Source organism: Caretta caretta, chromosome 9, assembly GCF_965140235.1.
Source record: "Caretta caretta isolate rCarCar2 chromosome 9, rCarCar1.hap1, whole genome shotgun sequence".
NCBI lineage: Eukaryota > Metazoa > Chordata > Testudines > Cheloniidae > Caretta > Caretta caretta.
In genome coordinates, this window is record NC_134214.1 from 606,412 (window position 1) to 633,785 (window position 27,374).

Here is a 27,374-nt window from a genome sequence, read left to right on the forward strand (position 1 = left end):
ACGCATCTTAGAGGTCAAGAACAGTGAACCAGTACCCAGATCTCGGAATGGCATATCGGTAGCTAGCATTATCTTTTTTAAGTGCTGCAATAGGGCATAGGTATTACGATTCCTCTTTTGGAAACCATGAAATATTTGCAACAGATTCCTCCCTCTGATTTACTGCTTAGCAAGAGAGAACTGGCTCAACTTCCCCCAAATGCAGGAGGTACTAGACTTCCTGCTTTAGAAAAACCACACAAGAAGGGTCCTGAGGCATGGGGTGGAGGGGCAGATGGACTGGAAATGAATAGAGTATCCTACGGCAACCCCCTCCAGGATCCATTTGTCTGAGACAATGAGCTCCCCAGCTGGTAGGAAGTCAGACAAGTGGTCTCCTGAAGGAGGTGCTAAATGACTGAATCTAGCACCAGAGCATCCAGAGGGAGAAGTTGTTTGAGTCCCACAACCAGGTTGTCAAAATGGTTTCTTAGAAGAAGGTGTAGAGGATGGTGTTCCCCTTTTTAAGGGTCTGCGTCTCCTTCTTGGGTACTCTGTAGATCTAGCATAGATCTGTTGTGAATGGTACTGGAATGGTCTAGAGTAAGTGCTGTCTGAGACTTGCTGAAATGTCTGTTTCGGGCACATATATTCCCAGCAACTGCAATGTTGCCCTCGAGTCTTTAAGGGTGTGGAGCAAGGAGTTCATGTCATCACTTAACAACTTAGGCCCTTCAAATAAGAGGTACTCCACAGTATTTTGCACTTCCTCTGGAGGCCAGAAGATTAGAATCAGGATGCCTGTCACGTAACTACTGCAATGACTAAGGACAGTGAAGTCATGTCAGTATTGTTGAAAGATGCTTACAGAGAAGACCTGGTGACCAAATGAGGGCCCTTGTGACAGTTGTTCAACAAAACAAGCAAAAACTTTGAATAATTGTTTAAAAAAAGTTATATTTTGTCATCAAGGCCAGGTAGTTCACAACTCAAAATTGAAGAGCTGCTAATGAACAACATTTCCTACCCAAGAGATGTGGGCATTTAGACTCCTCCTCAGAAGAAGGTCTGAAGCATGTTTGACTACTTTTCCTTTACTGCATCTTCCCCCAGGGAGTTGGGAGTAGGATGGGAGAAGTAATACTCCATTCCCTTGGCTGGAATGTAATATTTTTTATCTGTCCATTTGCAAGTGGGAAGAATAGTGGCAGGTGTTTGCCACAGAGTACATGCCGGTGACAACAGTGCCTTATTGATATGTAGGTGATCTTATCCTGGGGAGTTATATCTAAAATGTCCTCGGTGACTTAGAGGTGTCAGACAGTACCGAGGTAAGGGCTTCTCAGTGCTAGTTAGCTTACGGTCTCTCAGATCAGAGTTTCTTAGGGGGTATCAGGGCTTCGGTACCAGTGTCAGCTGGAGAATCGGCTGTACCCAAGGTGGGACAAGGGTCTTCTGAGAATCAGCTCTATGAGGTGACTTGCCCCTCTTTCTAGAGCCTCTAGAAAGGTGCAATCTCGTTTTTGAGGGTTTCATCTCTGGAACTGTCCTTGTAGCTCCAGAAGTCACTGAAGCGGCCTAAGAGGTTGAGGCCAACATACCAGGTGGGGCAGGAGGAATCGGGAACATTCTATTAAGAGAAGTTTCAGTTTAGCCTCTCTATCTTTGTGGGACCTATCTTTGAACCACAAGCAGACTTTACACTTTGATGGTTCGTGAGTTTCTCCGAGATACTAGAGACAACTTGAGTGCCCATCACTACGAGGAAAAGACCTGTGGCAGTTCTGATAAGGCTGGAACTCCAGAGTCTTAGGCATAACCCGGGGAACTGCCAGAGACCACAAGGGGCAAGAAATTTGGGGCAAACCCTAGCATACAATGTGCTACAACTAAAAAAACCAAATAACTAGAAAATAAAAACTATAACAAACAACACAAAAAAGGGAAGTAAACAATCAAGGCGGGAAGTAGGTTGAAAGCAGCAAAAAAAAATTACTCCATCTCAAACCATAGGCAGTCAAGAAGGAACTGAAGTGGTGGCAGGTCCACGCCTCCACATACCCCTTCACATGGGAGCACAAGGCACTGCACGGCATAGACCTGCAGACACTGCTATTTACAATCTCCGGTCAAGAGTGCATATGCACAAACACATGTTATAATGGAGCACCCATAAGGATGTACACTCGAAGAACAACCAAGGTGTTGATGTTAGCTTTTAAAACCAGACTGGGTGCCTGACACTTAGGCTGGTCTACACTTAAAGTTTAAGTTGACACAGCTATGTTGGTTAAGGGTGAGAAAAACCCACATCCCTGACTGATGTTGCTATGCCGACCTAACCACCAGTGCAGATACAGCCGGGCTGAAGGAAGAATGCTTCCATCAATCTAGCTACCATTCCTCAGGGAGGTGATGTACCTAAACCAATGGAAAAAGCCCTTCTGTCAGTATAAGTTGCATCTACACGACAGGATTATACCAGCATAGCTATAGTACTGTAGCTTTGCTGATATAGTCTGTATAGCTTAAAGCATGCCTACACTGCAGCCGTGAGCAAGCCTCCCAGCCCAAGTAGACAGCCTCACGCTAGTGGAGCTCAAGCTGACACCCTAAAAATAGCATCCGATTCCTTATGCACTCTAACCCCACCCCTTTTTTTTTTTTTAATTATTATGGTACATTGAGCATGTTTTCATTAAGCTAACCGCAGTGACACTCAGGTATTTTTCCTGAATGGTTACAGGTCATTAAGAACCTACTAAAGCATACAAGAAAAGTTCAAACTATTCATTTAAATGTGCACTACTTTACATGTGTCAACACAAAATTTCATCTCCCAATGCACATTCACCTACTTTGTAAGGTCCCCTCAGATGTTCTTCAGTTGTCTCTCGTCATGAAGAAACTCAATATATATTCTGCAAATTTTGCCACCCTATTTTTCATATTAAACAAAGAATCTTGGAGCATTCTTTACTCTTTTACCATGATGAAAATTTACCTTTTATTACTTTTTTCCTCTCTTAGTTAGTGTCTACTTCTCTCTCATTGCGTGACAGCTTCCACAACCACCTTTTATAAGAGATTTGTCAAAGCCCAAGTGCCAGCACATTCTCCTTTATTTTGTTCACATGCTCACAGTTTCTAGTAGATTAGAGACATGAACACGTGATGTGTAGATCATCTAGATGTCTTACAATTCTAGTTTTGCCATTTCAATCACTATTGTTAAAAAATAGGTAAGGTTCATTCCTCTACTTCCTAGAATCATATCTAGTGTATTTTTAAAGATATGTACAACATTTGCTACTTTCGATAAAACATGGAACCCCGGAACGAGGATTTTCAGCACAAACCACACTCTTTAAAAGTGATAAACATAAAAATTTTAACGAGGAAAGAATTCTAACTCCCCCAGCAGTAACAATATCCTAGTGCTAGCAATTTACACTGTCACATGGGAAAAAGTTATTTCAAGACTGAGATTTGCAAAGCCACCTAAGAAATTTGGTCCTCGAATTTCCTTTAAAATTAATGTGAATTGGATATCCAAAACTCCTGTATGGCTTTGAAGATACCACAGAGAAAAGGGCTGGAATTAATGTAGAGGCTGCACACTCAGCTCCTGTACTAGGAGGGAACGAACTGCTCAGCTTGACTCAGCCAACTGGACCTTTCTCCATTCCTTGATAAGGGTAACAGCATATTCTTAAGGGAGAGGGCCACCAATACAAATTGTTGGGATTTTCAAGCAAAGCATTTCAATGGAGTGAAATGCTGATAGATAGGAGCCAATGCTGGTAACATGTTCTACGCATGGCTAGATCTGATCTCAAGTTTGCATGGCTAGGCGTGGCGATTCTGAACTCATTAGTTATTGCAAAACTCTGATTTGAGAACAAGAGCCCTGTTTAAGGATACAGTCAAGAATCTGGAGTGCATACACCTCTTTTTGTTTAGTAAATACTCTCTCATATCCAATATTTTAAAAAGTTATTTCTACAATAGTCCTCCTGTGACTAAGATTGTTGATGGAAAAAAGTAATACAGGAATTTTTCCCAGGAATATAAATACTTCTGACAAGAAGAGGGAGTGAGGAATAAGAACAAAACTATACACGAGTTGATATCTTCAAACCAGCAGCGGGTTACAGCTCATAATACAGGAAATGTTTGATCAAGAACTGAGATAAATAGGAACATCAAACACACCATACCTCTATAATTGGGCTAACGCTGCTTGGCAGTGTTTCTGATGTCACTGTTGTGCTTGGAAGGCTGGAGAAATCCCAGGTATTCACAGGTTGTACTGGTTCAGATAGCTTAGAGTGATCAATACATTTTGGATTGTCCAGTAAGGTCACTTCATAAAATTCTTGAATATCTAGAAATGTAAAAATGGTTCAGAAATGAGATTTTATATCGCAGTACAATTATATTAGTAGTTACTTTTAGTAAGCTTTAAAACAATACACAAGACTATAAAATGTTTTAGAGCCATAACCAGAATAAAAACTGAGATGTAAAGCAGCATTGCCTTGGTAAAAGCAGTACATATCACTGATTGACTAATTAATACAATACAAAGCTAACAAAAAACAAAATTACTTACCAGTTACAACATTTCCAATTTTAAGAAATTTTCTTGCAAGAAAAAGGAATGCATTTTTTTCATTAAAGAAAACTCAAATTCTGCAAATGTTTTCAGAATTATATATATTTTTAATTTCTAAATGTGTTTTTATGGTGTCAAAATCCAGGCTTTGGGATAAATTCTGGAACTATAGCAGTGTTTTGTAACTTGTTTTAGCTTCAAGAAGAACTGTTTGCTTAATTTACTGGCATTAAATCGTGGAGCAGGTCCTCAAGGAACCAATTCTGAAGCACTTAGAGGAGAGGAAAGTGATCAAGAACAGTCAGCATGGATTCACCAAGGGCAAGTCATGCCTGACTAATTAAATTGCCTTCTGTGACAAGATAACTGGCTCTTTGTGGATGAGGGGAAAGCAGTGGATGTGTTATTCCTTGACTTTAGCAAAGCTTTTGACATGGTCTCCCACAGTATTCTTGTCAGCAAGTTAAAGAAGTATGGGCTGGATAAATGGACAATAAGGTGGCTAGAAAGCTGGCTAGACTGTCGGGCTCAACAGGTAGTCATCAATGGCTCCATGTCTAGTTGGCAGCCGGTATCAAGCAGAGTGCCCCAGGGGTTGGTCCTTGGACCGGTTTTGTTCAATATCTTCATTAATGATCTGGAGGATGGCGTGGATTGCACCCTCAGCACGTTTGCAGATGATACTAAACTGGGAGGAGAGATAGATACCCTGGAGGATAGGCATAGGATACAGAGGGACCTAGACAAATTAGAGGATTGGGCCAAAAGAAATCTGATGAGGTTCAACAAGGACAAGTGCAGAGTCCTGCACTTAGGACGGAAGAATCCCATACACCGTTACAGACTAGAGACCGAATGGCTCGGCAGCAGTTCTGCAGAAAAGGACCTAGGGGTTACAGTGGACAAGAAGTTGGATATGAGTCAATAGTGTGCCCTTATTGCCAAGAAGGCCAATGGCATTTTGGGATGTATAAGTAGGGGCACTGCCAACAGATCGGGGGACGTGATCGTTCCCCTCTATTCGACATTGGTGAGGCCTCATCTGGAGTACTGTGTCCAGTTTTGGGCCTCACACTACAAGAAGGATGTGGAAAAATTGGAAAGCGTCCAGCGGAGGGCAACAAAAATGATTAGGGGACTGGAACACATGACTTATGAGGAGAGGCGGAGGGAACTGGGATTGTTTAGTCTGCGGAAGAGAAGAATGAAGGGGAATTTGATAGCTGCTTTCAACTACCTGAAAGGGGGTTCCAAAGAGGATGGATCTAGACTGTCACACATTTGCCTAAAACACAGCAGAATAATTGGCTGTGAATTATAGTTTTTTTTAAAAAGTTAGGTAAGAGTTCTAGATTTCTTTGTTCCAATTTAGGTTTTACCATGGAGAATAAAAACAAAATTAAATATTACATTTAACACCTTCTCTGATTCAATGCACTTGAAGGCTGAAAGAAGTTACATATCTGCGATTTCAGATGGATTTTGGACACGTGCCCATGTATACGCCCAGATTCTGTATGAAATTAATGCCTGAGTTCATCTAGTTGCCTATTTTGTACCTGGACATTTTTAAAAATTTCACTATGTATCAAGACAATAACTAGCATACAATTTAAGGTGCACTTTTTTCAGTGACAGCGTCCACACTTTTTTTTTTTTTTGGGGGGGGGGGGGGAATATGATGAACAGTTGAAGAAAAGCAGCACCTAAGGCAAATGGACACACTGCTCAATAAGGATTTCTTTGGTGTATATCATGACTGCTTCCACCATGGATATTCTAGTTATGTGCCCGGAGAGTAAAGGTGAGCCTGTTGTGTTTCTTGTGTCTGATATTTATAAGGCTTCCTAAAGGTGCTTGGTGTATAAATCCCCAGTGACTTCAGGGCAATCGTCTTTTAAGAAGAGTAGTGCTTCCTCAGTCCTTGTACTGAAGAGCTCTATCACCTCAAATGGAAGGTCCAAAATGTTACCTCGAACCTCTGTGTCCTAGTCACTGCTGTGACCATCAACATTGCAACTGTGTCAGAAACATCCATGGCTACTTGAAAAGTTATTCTGGCAGCCATTTTGCCTTCTTTGATGATCTCCCTTTGTGTCTTATGGTACTCTTGACAAAAAGGGAGTCACACCCTTTATCACATTGCTAAGTATAGCCTAAACAATGCATGATATCTTGCCACCCGAAGTTGCAGTGAAACAGATGATTATGTTTTGCATCCAAAAGGTATAATTTCTTGAGATCCCTTGGGCGTGACTTTAGTTGATTTCAGCTTCTCCTGAACTGCTGTGAGTACTAAAGATCATGCATTTGGGTGGAAATGAAAGTATTCAAAGTTTTTCAGAGGTACTTGATAGTATTTTTCCACCCATGTGGACCCAGGCTGCATGGCGGCCAGCTTTACCAAAGACTCTTTAGGAGTATTATCATACACTCCTTAAAGGGAAAGGACGATCCAACCTTGGGCTGATGTGGTTAGGATATCAGAGAGTTAATTGGGATCTCTACATTATGACAGTCATTTCTATATCCAGGGTCCCACCAACGAAAGCCAGGAGATCCCATAATATTTAGGATTCTCCACTATCAGGGCAGAGGCTGGTGTGACGTAGGATGCAGTTTTTTTTGCTACTGCCAGCTCTTGCATGCTGATGTCAGGCTCAGGCCCCCTAAACATACCCCCGCCCCCTGACAGACTCCCTGGGACTCCCACGCCTATCCAACCCCCTCTGCTCCCCGCCCCCTTACCATGCAGCTCCAAGCAGCAGGAGCTCGCAGCCCCACCGAAGCCAGCCACGCTGCCTGTGCGGCGGCGTGGCTGCGGAGCAGGGGGGACAGCAGGGGAGGGGCCAGGGGCTAGCCTCACCGGCCAGGAGCTCAACAGCCAGACAGGACAGTCCCGCGGGCCACGCTGTACTTTACCCACCTCTGGACTAGATGATTAAATAGTAGCTTGTGGCTTTTCACTTTATAAATTAATTACTCCTCAGGGAATTCTGCACCACTGTGCAATGCAGAATTTTGCAGAAATTAACGCTGTGTGTGCAGAATTTCCTTTCCCCCACAGAAATGGGCTGCAGTGCTACTAGTTGCCAGTAGGAGCCACTGGACTCAGCAGAGCCCAGCTTGCACATAGAAGACAAAGCTGGGGGAAAGGAAAGGGAGCTAGAGGGTTCCTGACAGCTGCAGTTCCCAAAATGCCCTGAGGGAAGGAGAAGGTGGCAAAAAGAAACTCTGTGCAAGCCTGGGACCAAACATCAGGCTGTTTCTCCCTCTGGATCCCTGGGCTCTGGGGACAAGTGTCTGGACAAGGGGGGACCTCGCAGCTGGGTTCTGCAGAGGAAGAGGGCGTGTGGGTATCTGGGCTGGGGATAAGCGAAGTCAATGAAGAATTGATATCCCTTCACATTCCAGTGCCTTCAGTGCTTTAAAGCAATGCAGTGCACCATTCTACAACTTACATGCTGTATCTACTGTAGGCGTTAAATTTTATGAACTTCATTTTATGAATTCCACAATCCCCCATTAGCTTGTAAAATAGGGGTTCATCGATTCATAGATTCCAAGGCCAGAAGAGACCACTGCAATCATCTAATCTGACCTCCTGTCTAACACAGGCTACAGACCTTCTCTAAAGTAGTTCCTGTTTGAACTAGAGCCCATCTTTTAGAAAAAAAAAAATCCAAACTTGATTTTAATATTATCAGAGATTGAGAATGCTCCACAACACGTGGTGAGTTGTTCCAGTGGTTATACTCTGTGTTAAAAATTTACACCTTATTTTCAGATTGAATTTGCCTAGCTTCAACTTCCAACAACTGGATCTGTGTTTGCTAGATTGAGGAGCCCGTTATCAAATATTTGTTCCCCACGTAAGTAAACTAATCAAGTCACCCTTTAGCCTTCTCTTTATTAAACTAAGCAGATTGAGCCTCAAGTCTTTCACTATAAGGCACGTGTTCTAACCTTTTAATCATTCTCTCTGCTCTTCTCCAACCCATCTCCAATTTATCAACATACTACTTTAATTGTTGACACCAACAGTATTCCACTAGTGGTCGCATCGCTGCCAAATACAGAGGGGTTATAACGTCCCTGCTCCTAGTTGAGATTCTTCTGATGATATATCCAAGGATCACATTAAGCCCTTTTGGCCACAGAATCACACCAGGAGCTCATGTTCAGCTGATCATCCACCACAAACCCCAAGGCTTTTTCAGAGTCATAGAATCATAGAACTGGAAGGGGCCTCGAGAATCCCCTGCACTCAAGGCAGGACTAAGTATTATCTAGACAATCCCTGAGAGGTGTTTGTCCAACCTGCTCTTAAAAATCCCCAATAATGGAGATTCTACAACTTCCCTAGGCAATTTATTCCAGTGTCCCCTCTCAGTCTTCTCTTCTCCAGACTAAACAAACCCAATTTTTTCAATCTTCCCTCATAGATCATGTTTTCTAGACCTTTAATCATTGTTGTTGCTCCTCTCTGGCCTTTCTCCAATTTGTCCACATCTTTCCTGAAATGTGGTGCCCAGAACTGGACACACTACTCCAGTTGAGGCCTAAACAGAGCAGAGTAGAGCAGAAGAATTACTTCTTGTGTCTTGCTTACAATACTCCTGCTAATACATCCCAGAATTATGTTTGCTTTTTTTGCAACAGCATTACACTGTTGACTCATATTTAGCTTGTGATCCACTATGACCCCCAGACAGAGGAGTCCACTGCTTCCAAGGATAGAGCCCCTCATCCTGTAAGTATGGCCTACATTCTTTGTTCCTAGATGTATACATGTACATTTTAGCCATATTAAGAGGCATAATGTTTGCTTGAGAACAGTTTACCAAGCAATCCAGATCACCCTTTATCTGTGATCTGTCCTCTTCTTTATTTAATCACTTCCCAAATCTTTGAGTAGTGTGCAAATGTTGTCAGTGATGATTTTATGTTCTCTTCCTAGTCATTAATAAAATAGCATAGGGCCAAGAACAAGTCCCTGTGGGACCCCATCTAGAAACACACCTATTCAATGATGATCCCCTGTTTACAATTACAATGAGACTTGAGACAAGGTAGGTGAGATAATATCTTTTACTGGACCAAATTCTTTTGAGACCTCTTAATTAGCCAGTTTTAAATCCATTTAATGGAAGTCATTTTAATTTTGTTTTATTCTGTTTTTTTTTAATCAAAATGTCATGTATCATGAAGTCAAATGCCTTGTAGAAGTCTGTTACATCAACACTATTATCTTTATCAGCTTAACTTTTAATCTCATTTTAAAAGGTATCAAAATTGACAGGATCTATTTTCCATAAACCCATGTTGACTGGCATTAATTATATTACCCTCCTTTAATTGTTTATTAACCAAATGTTGTACCAGTCCTTCCATTCGTCTGTTCGGGATCAATGTCAGGCTGACAGGTCTATAATTACTTGGGTCATCCCATTTGCTCTTTTTAAATATTGGCACATCATCAGCTTTCTTCCAGTCTTTCGAAACTTCAGTGTTACCAAAAAAAAAATCAATGTCAAGGGCTCAGCTCGTTTAAAACTCTTTAGTGCAAGTTATTGAGACCAGCTGGTTAAAACGTGTTTAAAATCTTCCTTATTTACAACTGGAATGGAAAGTCTTTCATCATGGGGCATCTTTTTTCCACCAAACACAGAACAGAAATACTTACTAAACACCTCTGCTTTTTCTGCTTTACTATTGACAATTCTACCATTTTCATCTAGGAATGAACAAATACCATTGTTATGATTCTTTTTTGTTCCTAATATGCTTTTAAAAAATCCTTTTTGTCCTTTACTCTGCTGGCTACAGATTTCTACTTGTGTGCCTTTTTCCCCTTATCCGTTGTATACAATTCCTAACTTCTGATTTATATTTGTTACTATCAACTTCCCTTTTCTTCCACTTTTTTTAAAATACATATTTATAGCCGGCATTACTTCCTCCCTAAGCTAGGTTGATTTCTTGATTGTGGATTTTTGGGCATCAAGTAAAGAGTTATTAAGCACTTACCAATAATCATTCACATTTTTCTGATTAAATTCTTTCTTCCAGCAGATCTGGCTCATAATTGTTTTCAGCTTTGTGGAATTAGCCCTTTTAGACAACAAAGTGCGTGTCTATACATATGGAAGGTTTGGACTTTCTGTTTGCACATAACAAATGTGATCAAGTCATGATCACTTGTAGGTACACTATCGTCAATTTTTAGTTCTGTGATCAATTCCTCTTATCTGCCAAGATGAAATCTCCACCATGTTGGATGCAACATTTTCTAAGTTAGAAAATAGTCATCTATAATATACACATTTCAAGGATGTTTTAGTACTGATAGCATGTGACTACCAGCATGTGTCATTCAGACTGAAGTCCTCCATTATAATGTAGCTTTTTTTTTTTCTTCTCCACATTGTAAGTAGGCGCTTAAGGAACCAGAAGGAACCAGTGATCCTATTCCTTAGCGTGATTTGGTGGTACAAAGCAGACACCAACTCTAGTACCCCATCTTGTGCTTCTACACACATAGTGAGAAATTAAAGTTAGCAAGCCACCCTCCTAACATTTACATCAATTACTGTACCAAAATTTAAATGGTTTTAAAAATATATTCGGGGGGGACGCGAGAGAGAGAACTTCCTACAATTCCTGCATATTTTCAAAACTGTTCACGTAAGGGGGCCATGTACTTTTCCTGTGTCAGTAAATGAGTTATTTCACAATTTTCTTGCATTCCTCATACCCATGGTATGTTTAAAAAAGGAATATTCATTCCACGTTAAATGTCTTGCTTTCTGTGTGTGTCTTTTCACTGCACTGAAAAAAGCAGAGAGCAGGTAATGTGCACTCATGACTTTTCTTGAGACTGATCACTGCTTCATAAAGACCAAAGGGTCAGTGTGTTATTTCAGAGCAGGGCAGGCAATTCAAGACATGTGTGGCATTTGCCAAGCTCTCAGCTGCTCAGGATAATGAAGAACTAGCAGACGAAGTATAAGCAGAATCACAATGCCTCTCAGAATAGTAGAAAAATTCCCAAAACCTACAAAGGTATTCAGTCAAAAGTTCTGAAGAAATTTCAGCTCTCTACTGCTCCTGCACTAATCTATCCTTTGTGCTTACCCCACCTCCTACATCCAGTTTAAAATATCTATTTAATGCAGGTGACTCAGGGAATGTTATCAGCATGATAAGTGGATAAAAAGGGAAGGCAGGTGCATGAAATTAAACTGTCTGGAATATCTTTTTCAAAGCTAATTCCCCAACAAAGCTATATATTCCCATCCCTTCCCCACCACCACCCCTGTCTTTTGCTATGGTCCCCTGTGTAAAAAGTGTCAATGTTAGCATGGCAAAATGGAATTGCTGTTGCTCCATGTAACCTCTTCAGTTACAGTATATCATACATCTTTTTATAAATTTTATTTCTCGAAACTAACTAATACTGCTGTGCATACTTATGCATATATGTTTTTAATTGACAATATGTAAGGCTAAGATTTTATCATGGATATTTTTAATAAAAGTAAGGGACAGGTCAAGGGCTTCCGTGAATTTCTCTTTATTGCCCGTGACTTACTAAAAATATCCAGGATAAAATGGGAAGGAGCTGGGCAGCTCTGGGGTGACTGGGAGCTCTGGGGCCCCCACCACCCATGGGGGCTCAGAGCCGCAGGGATCCCCCTGCCCCGACAAAATAAACCACCTCCAACGAAGGGCAGGTAGCTTTGTTGGCGGGAGATGAAGATTTTTAATCTGGATTTGTCTAGCTGAATTTGGATGGAAACTGGAAATCAGTTAATGTACAAAAACAGCATTTTAAAATTGTTTTTGTTAGTTAAATAAAAGTACCTTAAATGTGCTGGTAACAAGAAAAAGCAATATCAAAACACATTTTGCTTTTAAAACTATTTATTAAACAAAGTATTAACTGCAGCTAGTGAACTGACTGTTTCTGGACACATTGGGTCAGTTTTTCAAAGGTATTTAGGTGTCCAAAGATGCCGGTAAGTGCCTACTGGGATTTTCAAAAGTGCCTAAAAGCAGGTTAGGAACTTAACACTTAACGATTTCAATGGCTGTTAGGCACCTAACCTGCCTAGGTGCTTCTGAAAATCCCAGTAGGCACCTGCATGCATCTTTAGGCACCAAAATAAATACCTTTGAAAATCTGGCCCCATGTCCTTCAATATATTAGAACTCATAGATCTTGTTCTCTCCCACCTGTGTTTTATTCCTCGATTGGAAGAGGAAAACAAGATTTCCTGCTTTTTCAACTCCCAACCGGTTTCTCAACTTTGAATGTACTAGTCCAAATGAAGAAAATATTCTCTCTGCATCTATTAAACTAAAACCAAAAGTAATTAAGGCAAAAGCATTTCTGTGCAACAGAAACTGATATTTACATTTGGAAAAATGTAAGTATCTGCCTTTGTACCATTGCAAAGACTGAAAAGAATATTGATACTTTGCAGTTCATAATATTGAGACACTTAACACTTGAGTTGACCTCAGACGTTCCCTCCTAGTTGTGTATATAATAAAAAAGCAGCATCCCTTTAACTCATTAAAATTTGAGGGCTCATTGATGCACCATATATTTTTATTTATTTAAATGATTTTAATAAATTATACTAAGTTTAGTCCTTAATATGGGTTTTCATAACTTCAAATTTAATTGAACAGGTTTATTTTTAAAATAAAAATAGTTTAAATTGGATTTTTATTTAAATTAGAAAAAACTGATATTCTTTAAAATCAGCTTTTAATCCACCCTTATGTGAAGGTCAGAGAGAAGTTGGTCTTCTGGACATATCATCTATTATATCAGAACTGCAACCCCAGGCTCTACATGTCCATAAACCTCTGACTGCGAGAAGCTAGAACTAGACAACAGTGGATGGACTTGATAATTGTCCTGCTATGTTCACTCCCTCTGAAGTATTTGGTACCTGCCATTGTCGGAAGGCAGGATACTGGATTAGATGGACCATTGGTCTGACCCAGTATGGCCATTCTTACGTTATGTTCTTAGGTACCGCACTGATGGGCGTAGGTACTGAATAGATTATTATGCCAAGGGCGATGCAGCTTGTTTCCGAAACACATGCAATACCTAGACAAAATGGAGGGAGTTCAGATTCACATTTAACCCTAAACTCTGCATTTCCTTGTGTTTTTTTAATGTAGGTTTGGTAACCTAATGTCTGTCACCTTTTCTATGTAAGGCTCACCGCCGAAAAGTGCTATTGTCATTACAGGTTTCTTTGGACATGAAATTTCAGTGGAAACATTCAGTGGACAAGTTTTAGATGCCTGTGATATGCTTTTAGTATCATATATACACACACATAATGACTTGTATATGAGTGCATAGCAAATATCATGGCTTTGTTAATGTGCACTTATGGTACATAACTATCCCTTTCCTATTGTATTATAAACACTTTCTCTTTGCATACAATGTATGAATGTTAGTGAATGGCATAATACTCAGTGAATGATTTACAAAGATAAAAAGAAAGAATCTAAATAAATGGATGTTCAACTGTAAAATTATTTAAATATATGTATACACGTGTAGCGTATCCTCCTGGTTAGCAAAAAGATGTGCTAACTTTAGCGTTAAAGCTATATTTGGTTGTAAATCAACGTTTTAATGATTATACCAACCAACAGAATGACGCTTTCCTGAAGAAAATGACTAAAAAGTACAAATGCAAACCGAGTTTAACATCATTTATACCAAGGTTTCCTGCCTGCTGATTAAAACTGATGATTTACATTAGCTTGATCTTAAAATCATTCCACCCAGGGTTACACCAATCTTACTGTTATTTCAGCTATAGATTTGAGACTTATAACGGACGTGGAATAACAGACACGCCCTGGAGTTATTTTTTCAGTCATCTAGTCAGTATACTAACACAGTGTAGAATCAATTAGGTCCAGATCCTGCAAAGGCAGCATCCACAAGGCATATCTTATGCCAGTAGTTTTCAAACTTTTTTTCTGGGGACCAAGTTGAAGAAAATTGTTGATGCCCACAACCCAACGGATCTGGGGATGAGGGGTTTGGAGGGGGCGGCTCAGGGCTGGGACAGAGGGTTGGGGTGCAGGGGTGAGGGCTGTGGGATAGGGCTTGGAATAGGGGTTCAGGGTGTGGGAGGGGGCTCTGAGCTGGGGTAGGGGCTGGGGTACGGGAGGGGGTCAGGGCTCTGGGCTGGGGCTGAGAGATTCGGGTGCAGGAGGGGCTCCAGGTTTGGGGGGTGCTCAGGGCTGGGGCGCGGGAGGGGGCAGGGCTCTGGGCTGGGGATGAGGGGGGTTTGGGATGCAGGAGGGTCTCTGGGTTTGGGGGGGGGCGCTCGCTCAGGGCTGGGGCAGAGGGTTGGAGTATGGGATGGGGTCAGTGCTCTGGGCTGGGGGTGCAGTCTCTGGGGTAGGGCCGGGGATGAGGGGTTTGAGGTGCAGGAAGGGGTTCCAGGTTTGGGGTAGCTCAGGGCTGGGGCAGGGGATTGGGGCATGGACTTACCTCCAGTGGCTCCCGGTCAGCGGTGCAATCGGGGTGCATCGCGGACCACACTGCTCCCTGGAAGTGGCCAGCAGCAGGTCTGGCTCCTTGGTGGAGGCAAGCAAGTGGCTCCGTGCAACTCTCAACCACAGGTGCCAGCCAATAGGAGTGCAGAGCTAGTGCTCGGGGTGTTGGCAGCACGCGGAGATCCGTGGCTCCCCTGCCGAGAAGCTGGACCCACTGCTGGCCGCTTCCAGGGCACAGCGCAGTGTCGGAAAAGGTAAGCACTAGCCTGCCTTAGCTGGGCAGCACCGCCAACGGGACTTTTAATGTCCCAGTCGGCAGTGCTGAACAGAGCAAGACAACCCAGCGCCTTACTTGCTGCAACCCAGTAGTGGGTCATGACCCAAGGTTTGAAAAACACTGCCTTATGCCCATGCCAAGTCCAAGTGAAGTTGGTGGGCTTCTGCCTGGGCATAAGGCCCACCTATGTGGATTCCAGATACAGATGTAGTAGCTGAACTTTCAACAACTAAAAATGTTTTCTCTGAAGGTGAAGAATTAAAAAGAAAATATATTTAACTCAGTCTACACATTCTTAGCTACAAAATTACTTAAAATTGCTGTATTACTTTGCTTGGAGTCAGAGAACAAAACTGATGCAAAAAAAAGAGGCAACAGAGCCAGCTCTCTACTGCCATGGTATAGAAAGAGCACTCAAGTTCCACTTTGCTTTACATCTGTGCTGATGAAAAAGGAAAGGAGCACTTCTGGAATCCACTCGCAGGAGAATGGACAATTCAGCAAATAGAAAACTGTCTCCTACAGTTATAAAAGAGTAGCATTTTCAGAAGACCATTTCCATTAAGTAGTCTTGCTAAAGCAGAAATGCCATTAAACAAAACAAACAGGTTTTGGTTATAAAAACAAATGATTTTCTCTCAGTTTATAAGCAGAAATCACTCTCTCTTTTTCCTGATAGCATCAGACCAGTTATGTAAATATACACAAATTCTTCCCTCCAGCCTTCCATCTAATTAAGATCAGATGGACATCAAATTTTTAATCAAACTAAGGTTAACAAATCCTATCCCTTCTCCCTCTATCACTTAATAAACTGAACCGCGACAAGAGAACTACTCAGAGTAACTAAAAAAGGCTATTCTAAATACAACTAGGAAAACACAAACTAAGAGAAGTTACTTATATTGAGAAAAGCTAATCCGTTATGAATGTCAATTTAAACTACACCATTCATTTTCAAACTGACATTAAGGTCACTATATTTGTATTAATTTAATGTTACCAGAATCCACTGCGGAAAGGTAGGTCTAACTGGATTGATTTCTGGGAAAATGGCAATTAAAGCAAGTCTAAATAAAAGCATTTCACAGAACTCTCTAAACTGGAGATAAACATGTGCTTAACTACCTCATTGTTTAATTTGGAAGTCTTCAGTAAAACGTTCCTGGAAATACAGTTTTCACCGGATTCCATATGCAGTCTGCCTTTTGGAATCTTCACAATGGCTAAAGACATCTCCAAATTCAGGGGGATGGTTCATTCACACCCCTGAGTGACAGAAGTTATACCAACGTAAGTGGTAGTGTAGACATAGCCTTAGAGGTATTAATGTACTGCAGGATCAATCTGCATGAGAAAATTTACAATAAAAACTCTCCAGAAAGGAAAAACTGAAGGTCCATTCCACTGCCACAGACAGCAATCTTTATCTTTACAATCAAAATGGCTGAAGTTTGTTTGCTAAATTAAAAAAACATTTAAAAATGAGACTGCATTAAAATTCATAGAACATTCTTAAAGGCATGAGTTTCCTCATCTTTGGATGTGGATTGCATCCCATAAAAACAATGAAATGCCAACTGAAGAATGACAAACTATTTCTCTCTCACCTGTTGTGGAACAGGCAGTTCCTGAACCACTGTATGTGCTACAATGCCTTCACACAAAGGGATGTGGGGTGAGCCTATTAACTCAATTACTGTTACAGTAGTGGAGAAACGAGGAATGCTAGAACTATACAGAATCATCATTCAAAAGACACTACATTGAAATATTTTTAATGAATGAGAAAAACAGGTATCATAGAACTGGAAGGGACCTCGAGAGGTCATCTAGTCCAGTCCCCTGCACTCACGGCAGGACTAAGTATTATCTAGACCAGTGGTGGGCAACCTGCGGCCTGTCAGGGTAATCCGCTGGCGGGCCACGAGACAGTGTTTACATTGATCATCCGCAGGCAAGGCCGCCCGCAGCCCCCAGTGGCCACGGTTCACCATTCCCAGCCAATTTATTCCAGTGCTTAATCACCCTAACAGTTAGGAAGTTTTTTCTAATGTAAACCTCCCTTGCTGCAATTTAAGCCCACTGCTTCTTGTCCTATCCTCAGGAGGTTAACAACAACAATTTTTCTCCCTCCTCCTTGTAAAATCCTTTTATGTACTTGAAAACTGTAATCATGTCCCCTCTCAGTCTTCTCTTCTCCAGACTAAACAAACCCAATTTTTTCTATCTTCCCTCATAGGTCATGTTTTCTAGACCTTTAATCATTTTTGTTACTCCTCTGGCCTTTCTCCAATTTGTCCACATCTTTTCTGAAATGTGGAGACCAGAACTGGACACAATACTCCAGCTGAGGCCTAATCAGCACGGAATAAAACGGAAGAATTACTTCTCGTGTCTTGCTTACAACACTCCTGCTAATACACCCCAGAATGATGTTCGCTTTTAGTTTTTTTGCAACAGTGTTACACTGTTGACTCATATTTAGCTTATGGTCTACTATGACCCCCAAACCCCTTTCCCCAGTACTCCTTCCTAAACAGTCATTTCCCATTTGTATGTGTGCAACTGATTGTTCCTTCCTAAATGGAGTACTTTGCATTTGTTCTTATTGAATTTCATCCTATTTATTTCAGACCATTTCTCCAGTTTGTCCAGATCATTTTGAATTTTAATCCTATCCTCCAAAGCACTTGCACCCCTCCCAGCTTGGTATCATCCGCAAACTTTATAAGTGTATTCTCTATGCAATTATCTGAATCACTGATGCATTTGAGCTGACAATTTGTGCGCCATATTGTATGCAGTGTAGTTATAGCCGTGCAGACCCAGGTTGTCTCTCTCACCAACAGACAAAGTTGGTCCAATAAAAGATATTACCTCACCCACTTTGTCTCTCTAACTTGTGCACCAAGCAGTTTCACCAAATTTGATCTGAACAGGACTAGCTATAAAGCCCTGCAAAGTGATTCATAAAAGCAACATTGACAGACCCCTTACTATAAATGCTACACATTGTCTGGTTAGTGCCACTTGCAGCAACACATCCTTGCTTCCTCCCCTTGCAAATAGAAGACAGCGCATGTTACTTCTCCTTTATATAATGTAACATCAGATCCAGATTAAAGTTTTGCAAGTTACAACAAAGCTGATAAGACTACTTTCCTACTTAACATGTCGATAGTGTGAGAGCATAAATGAAAAAAAGCACCATGGTTCACAAGCTACAGTATCAAAAGCCAACAACTGTCATGCAAGAGACCAGAGTTTAGGTCAGAAGTGGCCAACCTGTGGCTCCGGAGCCTCATGCAGCTCTTCAGAGGTTAATGTGCGGCTCCTTAGACTCTGGGGCTGGAACTACAGGCGCCGACTTTCCAAGGTGCCCGGGGGTACTCACTGCTCAACCCCTGGCTCTGCCACAGGTCCTGCTCCCACTCCACCCCTTCCTGCCTCCTCCCCCTCTCCCCCCAGAGCCTCCTGCACACCACGAAACAAGCTGATCAGGAGGGAGCGGGAGGCGCTGGGAGCGGGGCGGGGGAGCTGATGAGGGGCTGCTGATGTATTACTGTGGCTCTCTGGCAATATACACTAGTAAATACTAGCTCCTTCTCAGGATCAAGCTGGCCACCCCTGGTTTAGGTCCTAAGAACCAAAGCAGACAGCAATCAACTGTCTTGTCCTATACTGCTGTGAATCTCTGATCAGTTGCAAGGAGTGGCATTGAATGGTTTTGAGCCAGATTCAGCTGCTTTGGCCTGAGGGAAAGTCATTACATCTCTGAGTGGGAGCAGTTAGAAAAAACAATTTCTTGTTTGCTGGAGAGAGGGATCAAAAGGTAGAATTCTATTTTAGGGACTTCCACTGAGAAAAAGAATTGTAAGTCTGCTAGCCAATACAAAGTCTTCCAACTAAAATACTACAGAAAAGAAGTGCAAAAGGGGGAGAAGCACTACTTAGTGCATAACCCCAAATGCCTTAGGTGTAAAGCTTCAGAAGTTTGACCCACAAATTAACCCTGGTACATGTGTCCCTCAAAGCTTGGCTTAGCTTTTCACCACAAGATAGACTGCACCCAACTGACTGGCAAAGAGAAGTACCAGAAAAAGGTCTGAACTGTTCTGAATCAGAAATGTAAACTTGTGTTTGTAGAGAGCTTCTGAAATGGAAGTAAGCAATGAAGATGAGGTCATTGTCGCGAGCTTTTCTTTAATGAGACAAACTCAAAGCAAGACTAGGGTGTCAGAGGAAAAGGAGCAGGGGAAAAAACAAGTACATGCGTGCTTTTAAAGAAAACGCTGAAAACACAGTTCTGCTTATTTTGATTGCCCCTACGTTTCTACAACAGAACCTTGGTAATTTAAATCTTTTCCATTTAAATCTGTTACATCAAGAGTCACACTAAAAGTATAATACTCTGTTATAAGCTGTCCATCATACCACAATGTATATCTAAGGCTGTGAGCAAAAACTGGAATGAGTGTACGAAAAAGTTTTGACATCTACCTATCAAAGCCTGGAAAAGGTTGCTCTGGAAGATATTAATGACACGCTCTATGGAGTTTCTCAGCTGTCTGTCCTCACTTTGGCTCAATTTGGAGCGGTATTCCTCCAGGAGGCGCAAAGCTCGCTGGGTATCTGCAAAAAAAAATAAAACAAAAAATTAAAACTAAACACCACCATAACATAAGGGGAAAACGATCAGAACTGCACCAACTTTAGTCCATACAGCAGTTCTTTATATCACACCCTCAATTAACCCAACTTAAATAACTGCCAAGTTCGACAGAAGTTCTTTATTACCGGTTTATAAATTGCACAAGTAAATGTGTTTTTTCCAACAAGGCAGAAGATTTTTCTAAAGCAGGTTTTTTTTGGGAAAGAATTACGTTGCCCACGTGCACATCTGATAAAACTATCCAGCTGCCTCCTCCTTAACCGGCTCATCGGGTCCCAGGAACAAGCGGCACAGCTTCACACTTTAGCGGCACGAAAGGGGGGTGCAGATTTCCGCTTGGCGGACACGGATTTCCCCAGTACAAACACAGGGCAGGCTCTGTGTTACGTGAAAGAAAACGGCTGGAAGCGGAACCCCTGGCGCGCGCAGCGAGCGCTCGCGGGGAACGAAGAGCGGCACAGCCGTCCGCAGGGGCGGCGCGCGCGGGCGGAACAGCGGCTCAGGCGCCCCGAGCGCGGGGACTCGCGCGGCGGCGCCGAGAGAAAGTTCGCGGGGGGCAGCTCCCGCCGCGCGGGGCAGCGGGGCCTCACCTTGCTTCCGGACGGGCATGGTGCTCCCCGGCCGCCGCCGCCGAAGCCGAAGGGACGCCCGGGAGCGAGGCACGGCCGGACCCCGGCCGCTCGGCTCGGGCAGGGCGCGCACGGCCGCCGCCCTCCCCGACTTGGCGCGGGGCACGGACCGGCCGCCGGAGCCGCCCGGTCCCGCCGGAGCCTTTCCCTGCACTCGCGGGCGGGCGGGACGAGACCAGACCCCGGGGCTCCGGAGCGCAGCCGGGACGGGGCAGCCCGCTCGGAGCGGCGGCGGCGGCTACCCGCTGGGAGGCCCCGCGGGGAGAAGCGGGCCCGAGACTCCCTCAGGGCAGGGCGGCGCGGCGCGGCGGGGGCTGCTCTCGCGCGCGCGCGCTCCCTCCCACCGCCGCCTCGCCCCGCTCCGCTGGAAATTCCAAACTTTCCAGCCAAGATGGCGGCCTGGAGGCTGTGGAGAGACTCGCAGCCGCCACGTGACCGGGCCCGGCGGCCGCCCAATCAGGAGTCAGCTCGGCCCGGGGCTGGCACCTCAAGGGGGAGGCAAGGTGAGTGCGCCCCGCCGGCTTAAAGGGGCCGCGCCCGCCCCCCGGGGGAGGCGCGGCCGGAGCCGCGGCGGCCCCACGCGCTCCAGTCTTCGCAGAGGCGCAGGAATGTGCCCCGCCCGGCTGCCGCGTGCGGCGGCCCCGCAAAGCCCCGGCCACAGTGAGCCGAGCAACAGGTGCGGGGCCGCCGCCCCCTGCGGCGCGTGTTCTGCGCGGTGCGGGGCCGCACGGCCACCCGCGGCCGCTGCGCAGCTCCGGGGAGCAAGCCCGGGCTGCCGGCTGGGGTGGGCCGCGCACGCCGAAGTACCGAGGCGGGGACGCAGGGCAGGCTCCCGTTCTTAGGGTTATGGGTTGGTCAGCCGCTGAAAAAGTAGCGGGGGCTGCAAGAAAATTGCCGCGGGTCCCGCGCTCTTGCGGAGCCGTTCGTGGGGCGGCAGGGCTTCCTACGGTGCTGGGGCTGCGGGGTAGCCGCCCGTGCTCGCACGCGCCCTGTGCCTTCGCCGAGCAGTTAATACCCGTTCAGTAGGGCAGAGGGGGTGCACGAAGTGCTGAAGGCTGCTGGCCTCCTGTCACCACCCACGCACAATTAAAAGCCTATCATAAGGAATTTCTTAAAGAGACACTCAGGAGTGTAGACATTAAGGACCATAAACGTGTCTTTGCGCTGTCGTATTGGAAAATCTCAGCGACTCCCTCCCAAGAGCATGCAGTGTCTCAGCTGATGCAACCTACCGAGGAGAAGCAGGAACTAGTGGGTGAAAACAGCATGTGGCCCTAAAGCACTTAGATGCATAGATTTTTAATGCCAGAGGGGACCATTATGATCCTCTAGTCTAACCTCCTCTATAAGGTTTCAGAGTAGCAGCTGTGTTAGTTTGTATTCGCAAAAAGAAAAGGAAAGGAGGACTTGTGGCACCTTAGAGACTAACCAATTTATTTGAGCATGAGCTTTCGTGAGCTACAGCTCACTTCATCGGATGAAGTGAGCTCAAATAAATTGGTTAGTCTCCAAGGTGCCACAAGTACTCCTTTTCTCCTCTATAAGGCAAACCAGAGAATTCCACCAGTCCTTTAATCAAGACATAACTTCTCGGTGAGCTACAATCTCTCTTTTAGAAACACATCCAATGGCTTGAAGGGATGACAAATCTATCACGTTGGTAGGTAAGTTGTCCCAATGGTTAATGACTGTCACTGCTAAAAATTAGAGCCCTTTTCTACTCTGAATTTGTCGACCTTTAACTGCTTGGCATAGGATCTTATGATTTTGTCTGCCAATTTAAAGAGTCCTCCGCTATCAGAAATCTTCTCCCTTTATACATATTTTTATACCATAATCAAATCACCTCTAAACCTTGGATAAAATAAATAAACTGAACTTCTTTAGTCTTCCTCTGTAAGTCAAACTTTCCAGACTTCAAATCATTCTTGTACCTTTTTTTTCTGAATCCTTTCTAGTTTTTCAATGTCCTTTCACAGTGTGGACATCAGAAATGGACACAGTATTCTAGAAATGGTCTCACCAATGATGTACAGAGATGAACTATCACATGATAGAAAAACCATGACCATCAGACAGAATACAAAATGAAGTTGGCTTCCAACCTCCTGTGAAAAGTTAGCAACTGCTCTGTAGGTCTTCACATTAATAATCAATTACATAAATACAAAATAGGAAACAACTGTTAGGAAGGAGTACTACAGAAAAGAATCTAGGAGACAGTGGATCACCAACTTAAATATGAATCAACAATGCAATACTGTTGCAAAAAAAGGCAAACATCATCCTGAGATGTATTAGCAGGAGTGTTGCAAGCAAGACATGAAGTAATTCTTCCACTCTACTCAGCACTGATAAGTCCTCAACTGGAATATTGTGTCCAGTTCTGGGCACCACACTTTGGGAAAGATGTGGACAAATTGGAGAAAATCTAGAAGAGAGTAACAAAAATGATTAAAGGTCTAGAATACATGACCTACTAAGAAAGTATGAAAAAAATTGGGTGTGTTTAGTCTGGAGAAGAGAAGACTGAGGGGGGACATGATAACAGTCTTCAAGTATGTAAAAGGTAGTTATAAAGAAGAGAGTGATAAATTTTTCTCCTTAACCACTGAGCACAGGACAAGAAGTAAGACTGCAATCATTTAACAGGTTTCAGAGTAACAGCCGTGTTAGTCTGTATTCGCAAAAAGAAAAGGAGTACTTGTGGCACCTTAGAGACTAACCAGTTTATTTGAGCATCAGCTTTCGTGAGCTACCGCTCACTTCATCGGATGCATACTGTGGAAAGTGTAGAAGATCTTTTTATACACACAAAGCATGAAAAAATACCTCCCCCCACCCCACGCTCCTGCTGGTAATAGCTTATGTAAAGTGATCACTCTCCTTACAACGTGTATGATAATCAAGTTGGGCCATTTCCAGCACAAATCCAGGTTTTCTCCCCCCACACACACACAAACCCACTCTTCCTGCAATATCCTTGAAAGACTGTATTGTATTAAGTGTATGTATTATTGTGGGTTGGGAGTGTATGTAACCTTTCTGGGGGGAGATGTGACACATACTGCAATGGGGTCCATTGTTTTAAATGAATGGTTTATGTATGATTGTGTTCTACGCCAGCTCCTCCAGGAACTAAAAACACCAGGTGGTGACTAAGGTAAATCAGGCAGGTTGTAACTGCTTTCCCGTCACCCCACACAGAGGTATCAGCTTCTGGAGATGCTTTTATGTATCAAATCAAACTGGATTCTCCAGAGACCAATGGACAAAGAAAGGACTTTTGGATAAATAGCCTGAGTTTAAACTGACTCAGGGCTTTTGTTCTGCCCAAGGCAGGGAGCCCAGTCCTTGCAGAAGGATTGGAAGGACTGACAGCTATCAGAGCGCAATGTTGGAGTTGGGGGTGACTCTGGTAAGCTTTTTAACATGTGTTTCGCATGTGTGTTTTATTGTTTTTAATACGTTGCTCTGTAGTACTTACACATTAAGAATAAATGTAATTGCTTAAAAAGAGCTGTATGGTAATTTATAACTGCAGGACATTACGCTGTTAATAGCCTCTGGAGAGAAAGCAAAATGCAATGCTGGCCTTTTAGGCAGACTGGCTTACTATAGATAACACAGGTTTCAGAGTAACAGCTGTGTTAGTCTGTATTCGCAAAAAGAAAAGGAGTACTTGTGGCACCTTAGAGACTAACCAATTTATTTGACCATAAGCTTTTGTGAGCTACAGCTCACTTCATCGGATGCATACTGTGGAAAATACAGAAGATGTTTTTATACATACAGACCATGAAAAAATGGGTGTTTATCACTACAAAAGATTTTCTCTCCTCCCACCCCACTCTCCTGCTGGTAATAGCTTATGTAAAGTGATCACTCTCCTTACAATGTGTATGATAATCAAGGTGGGCCATTTCCAGCACAAATCCAGGTTTTCTTCCCCCTTCCATTGGTAATAGCTTATCTAAAGTGATCACTCTCCTTACAATGTGTTGATTATCATACACATTGTAAGGAGAGTGATCACTTTAGATAAGCTATTACCAACAGGAGAGTGGGTTTGGAGGTGGGTGGGGAAGGGGTGGGGAGAAAACCTGGATTTGTGCTGGAAATGGCCCACCTTGATTATCATACACATTGTAAGGAGAGTGATCACTTTACATAAGCTATTACCAGCAGGAGAGTGGGGTGGGGGGAGAGAAAACCTTTTGTAGTGATAAACACCCATTTTTTCATGGTCTGTGTGTATAAAAACATCTTCTGTATTTTCCACAGTATGCATCTGATGAAGTGAGCTGTAGCTCACGAAAGCTTATGCTCAAATAAATTGGTTAGTCTCTAAGGTGCCACAAGTACTCCTTTTCTTTTATAGATAACACAGAGTAGACAGGAGACAGTGCAGCTGGTGAAAACCCTGGTCATGAGGGAAAGAGATGCAGGTCTCTGCCCAAGAGAGGTGATGGCTGAGGAGCAGGGAACCTGCAGTAGGTGCTGTTGGTGGACCAGGATGGAGGAATATAGATGCAGTTGCCCTGAACTGTGACAGAGAGAACCTGCCCAATTGTGAATGGGAAGGCAGGTGGCCTGAGTGATAGTGAATGCTGGGAAGTACTCATGAGACAATATCCATTTTATAATGTGTTTTGTGCTAAAGAAGCTTAAGAATCATTGTCCCCTTCTAAGCATAAGCAATAACTATGGCTTCTCAGATACCAGTGTCTGGTAACTGTGCAAATGTTGACTTCTTAATGGTGATCACTGTTTGATTATTGAAACTGAAATAACTTTTTAAACCTAATTCACCTTCATTATGTTTGGCGTTTGTTAATTTTTGCAGTTCACAAAGCTTGTGTAAGCAAAATGCACTGGTCAGTTTCACATTTATTTTTAATTTTTAATTTTTATTTTTAATTTCTGGCTCTCATGCATGAGCACAATCATGTAATTCTTGGGTTGGAAAAATTATGGGGGAATTCAGGAAGGATGTTGATATATTTGAGAGGGTTCAGAGAAAGGTCATGAGAATGATTAAGGGATTGGGAAATATGCTTTATAGTCAACAACTCAAGAATCTTCAACTGTTTAGGTCAGTGGTTCTCAACCTATTTACCACTGTGGGCAGCATATGCAGCTCTCTGTGTGTTATGTGGGCCACATCCACACAACGTATATATTACCTGTATGGCCCTGAGGAGGTCACATGGGCTGCATATGAACACCAGAGTTACGAACTGACTGGTCAACCACACACCTCAGTTGGAACCAGATGTACACAATCAGGCAGCAGCAGAGACCAAAAAAGAAAAAAAATACAGTACCATACTGTGTTAAACATAAACTACTAAAAAAAATAAAGGGAAAGTTTAACAAAAAAGATTTGACAAGGTAAGGAAACTGTTTCTATGCTTGTTTCATTTAAATTAAGATGGTTAAAAGCAGCATTTTTCTTCCCTACTAAACTTTCAAAGCTGTATTAAATCAATGTTCAGTTTTAAACTTTTGAAAGAACCATAATGCTTTGTTCAGTCGCAAACATTTCCGAGTTATGAACAACCTCCATTCCCGAGGTGTTCATAACTCTAAGGTTCTACTGTACCTGGGGAACAGAAATTTTATAATACAGGGCTCTTCAATCTAGCAGACAAAGGTATAACATGATCCAATGGCTAGAAGTTGAAGCTAGATAAATTCAGACTGGAAATAAGGTGAAATTTTTAACAGTGAGGGTAATTAACCATTGGAACAATTTAGCAAAGGTCATGTTGGATTTTCCATCACTGGCAATTTTTAAATCAAATTTGGATATTTTTCTGAAAGATCTGCTCTAGGAATTATTTTGGGAACGTTCTGTGACCTGTGTTATACAGGAAGTCAGACTAAAAGATGATCACATTGGTCCTTTCTGGTCTTGAACTCTATGAAGATATGATATGGGAGGAACATGCATACAGGAAGAGGAAGAGCAGATGCTGCTGAGTAGTGCTATGGGGGAAAAAAATCAATGATGGAGCCAACATGAAGGATCAACAAGCCAGGAAGCAATTATTCAAACCTTATTGCACCTGAGAGAGTATTGTTAAGTTCCCAGCATTTCTATTTCAGCTATAGGAATAAACTATTAGGGTAAAGTTATTCCAGGATTTCGAGGAGTAATTGGCACATGAAGAGAAAATCTTCATGAAAGGAAGAGTGAAATTTTATTAGCATGTTTGGGGTGAGATTCTGTGCTGTGCCTCTTAGAGGCACAGTGCAGAATTCAGTGTGGGGGAGAGGGGATCAGGTGGATTTAACTAAGCCACGCCTTTGTAACCTCCCAGTTCTTGGTTGTTCCAGGGGCTGAAGAGGCTGTAATTTAGACACCCTTGGGGGCTTGTCTAACTTATGGCACCTCCCAGGGAAAGAATTTCTGCGATGCCGCGACCCCACCTCTGACACAGCCTCTCATCCCAGGCCCCCACACTATGCCAGGCCTTGCAAGCAACTCTTAATGAGGCCTTATAGCAGGGGTGGGCAAACTTTTTGCCCCAAGGGCTACATCTGGGAATAGAAATTGTATGGTGGGCCATGAATGCTCACAAAATTGGGGTTGGGGTGCGTGAGGGTGTGAGGGCTCTGGTTGGGGGCGCACGCTCTGGG

General features: G+C 43.1%; 2 protein-coding genes across 35 annotated transcripts in view; one reads left to right on the forward strand and one right to left on the reverse strand.

Annotated features, from left to right (window-relative positions):
- Positions 1-27,374, reverse strand: part of DLG1 (discs large MAGUK scaffold protein 1) — a 529,193-nt gene that overhangs the window by 418,095 nt on the left and 83,724 nt on the right. For 13 of the 28 annotated variants that reach the window (XM_048864505.2, XM_048864515.2, XM_048864502.2 and 10 more), the window contains exons 1-3: positions 20,691-20,775; positions 19,929-20,060; positions 4,200-4,366 (exon numbers count right to left, since the gene is read on the reverse strand). In XM_048864505.2, the coding sequence (XP_048720462.2) occupies positions 4,200-4,366; positions 19,929-20,060; positions 20,691-20,709 (318 nt within the window). In that variant the 5' untranslated portion in view covers positions 20,710-20,775. Of the gene's footprint in view, positions 1-4,199; positions 4,367-19,928; positions 20,061-20,690; positions 20,776-27,374 lie in introns of those variants that run through there. The other 15 variants (XM_075132009.1, XM_075132007.1, XM_075132006.1 and 12 more) reach the window with 2 other exon arrangements.
- LOC125642767 (uncharacterized) overlaps positions 20,708-27,374 on the forward strand; it is a 127,634-nt gene continuing 120,967 nt past the window's right edge. For 5 of the 7 annotated variants that reach the window (XR_012669823.1, XR_012669822.1, XR_012669824.1 and 2 more), the window contains exons 1-2: positions 20,708-21,232; positions 22,688-24,147. Coding sequence is in view for 1 of the 7 variants with exons in the window: in XM_075132011.1 (XP_074988112.1) it covers positions 20,708-21,232; positions 22,688-22,771 (609 nt within the window). In the remaining 6 variants the exon portion in view is untranslated. Of the gene's footprint in view, positions 21,233-21,433; positions 22,394-22,687; positions 24,247-27,374 lie in introns of those variants that run through there. The other 2 variants (XM_075132011.1, XR_012669827.1) reach the window with 2 other exon arrangements.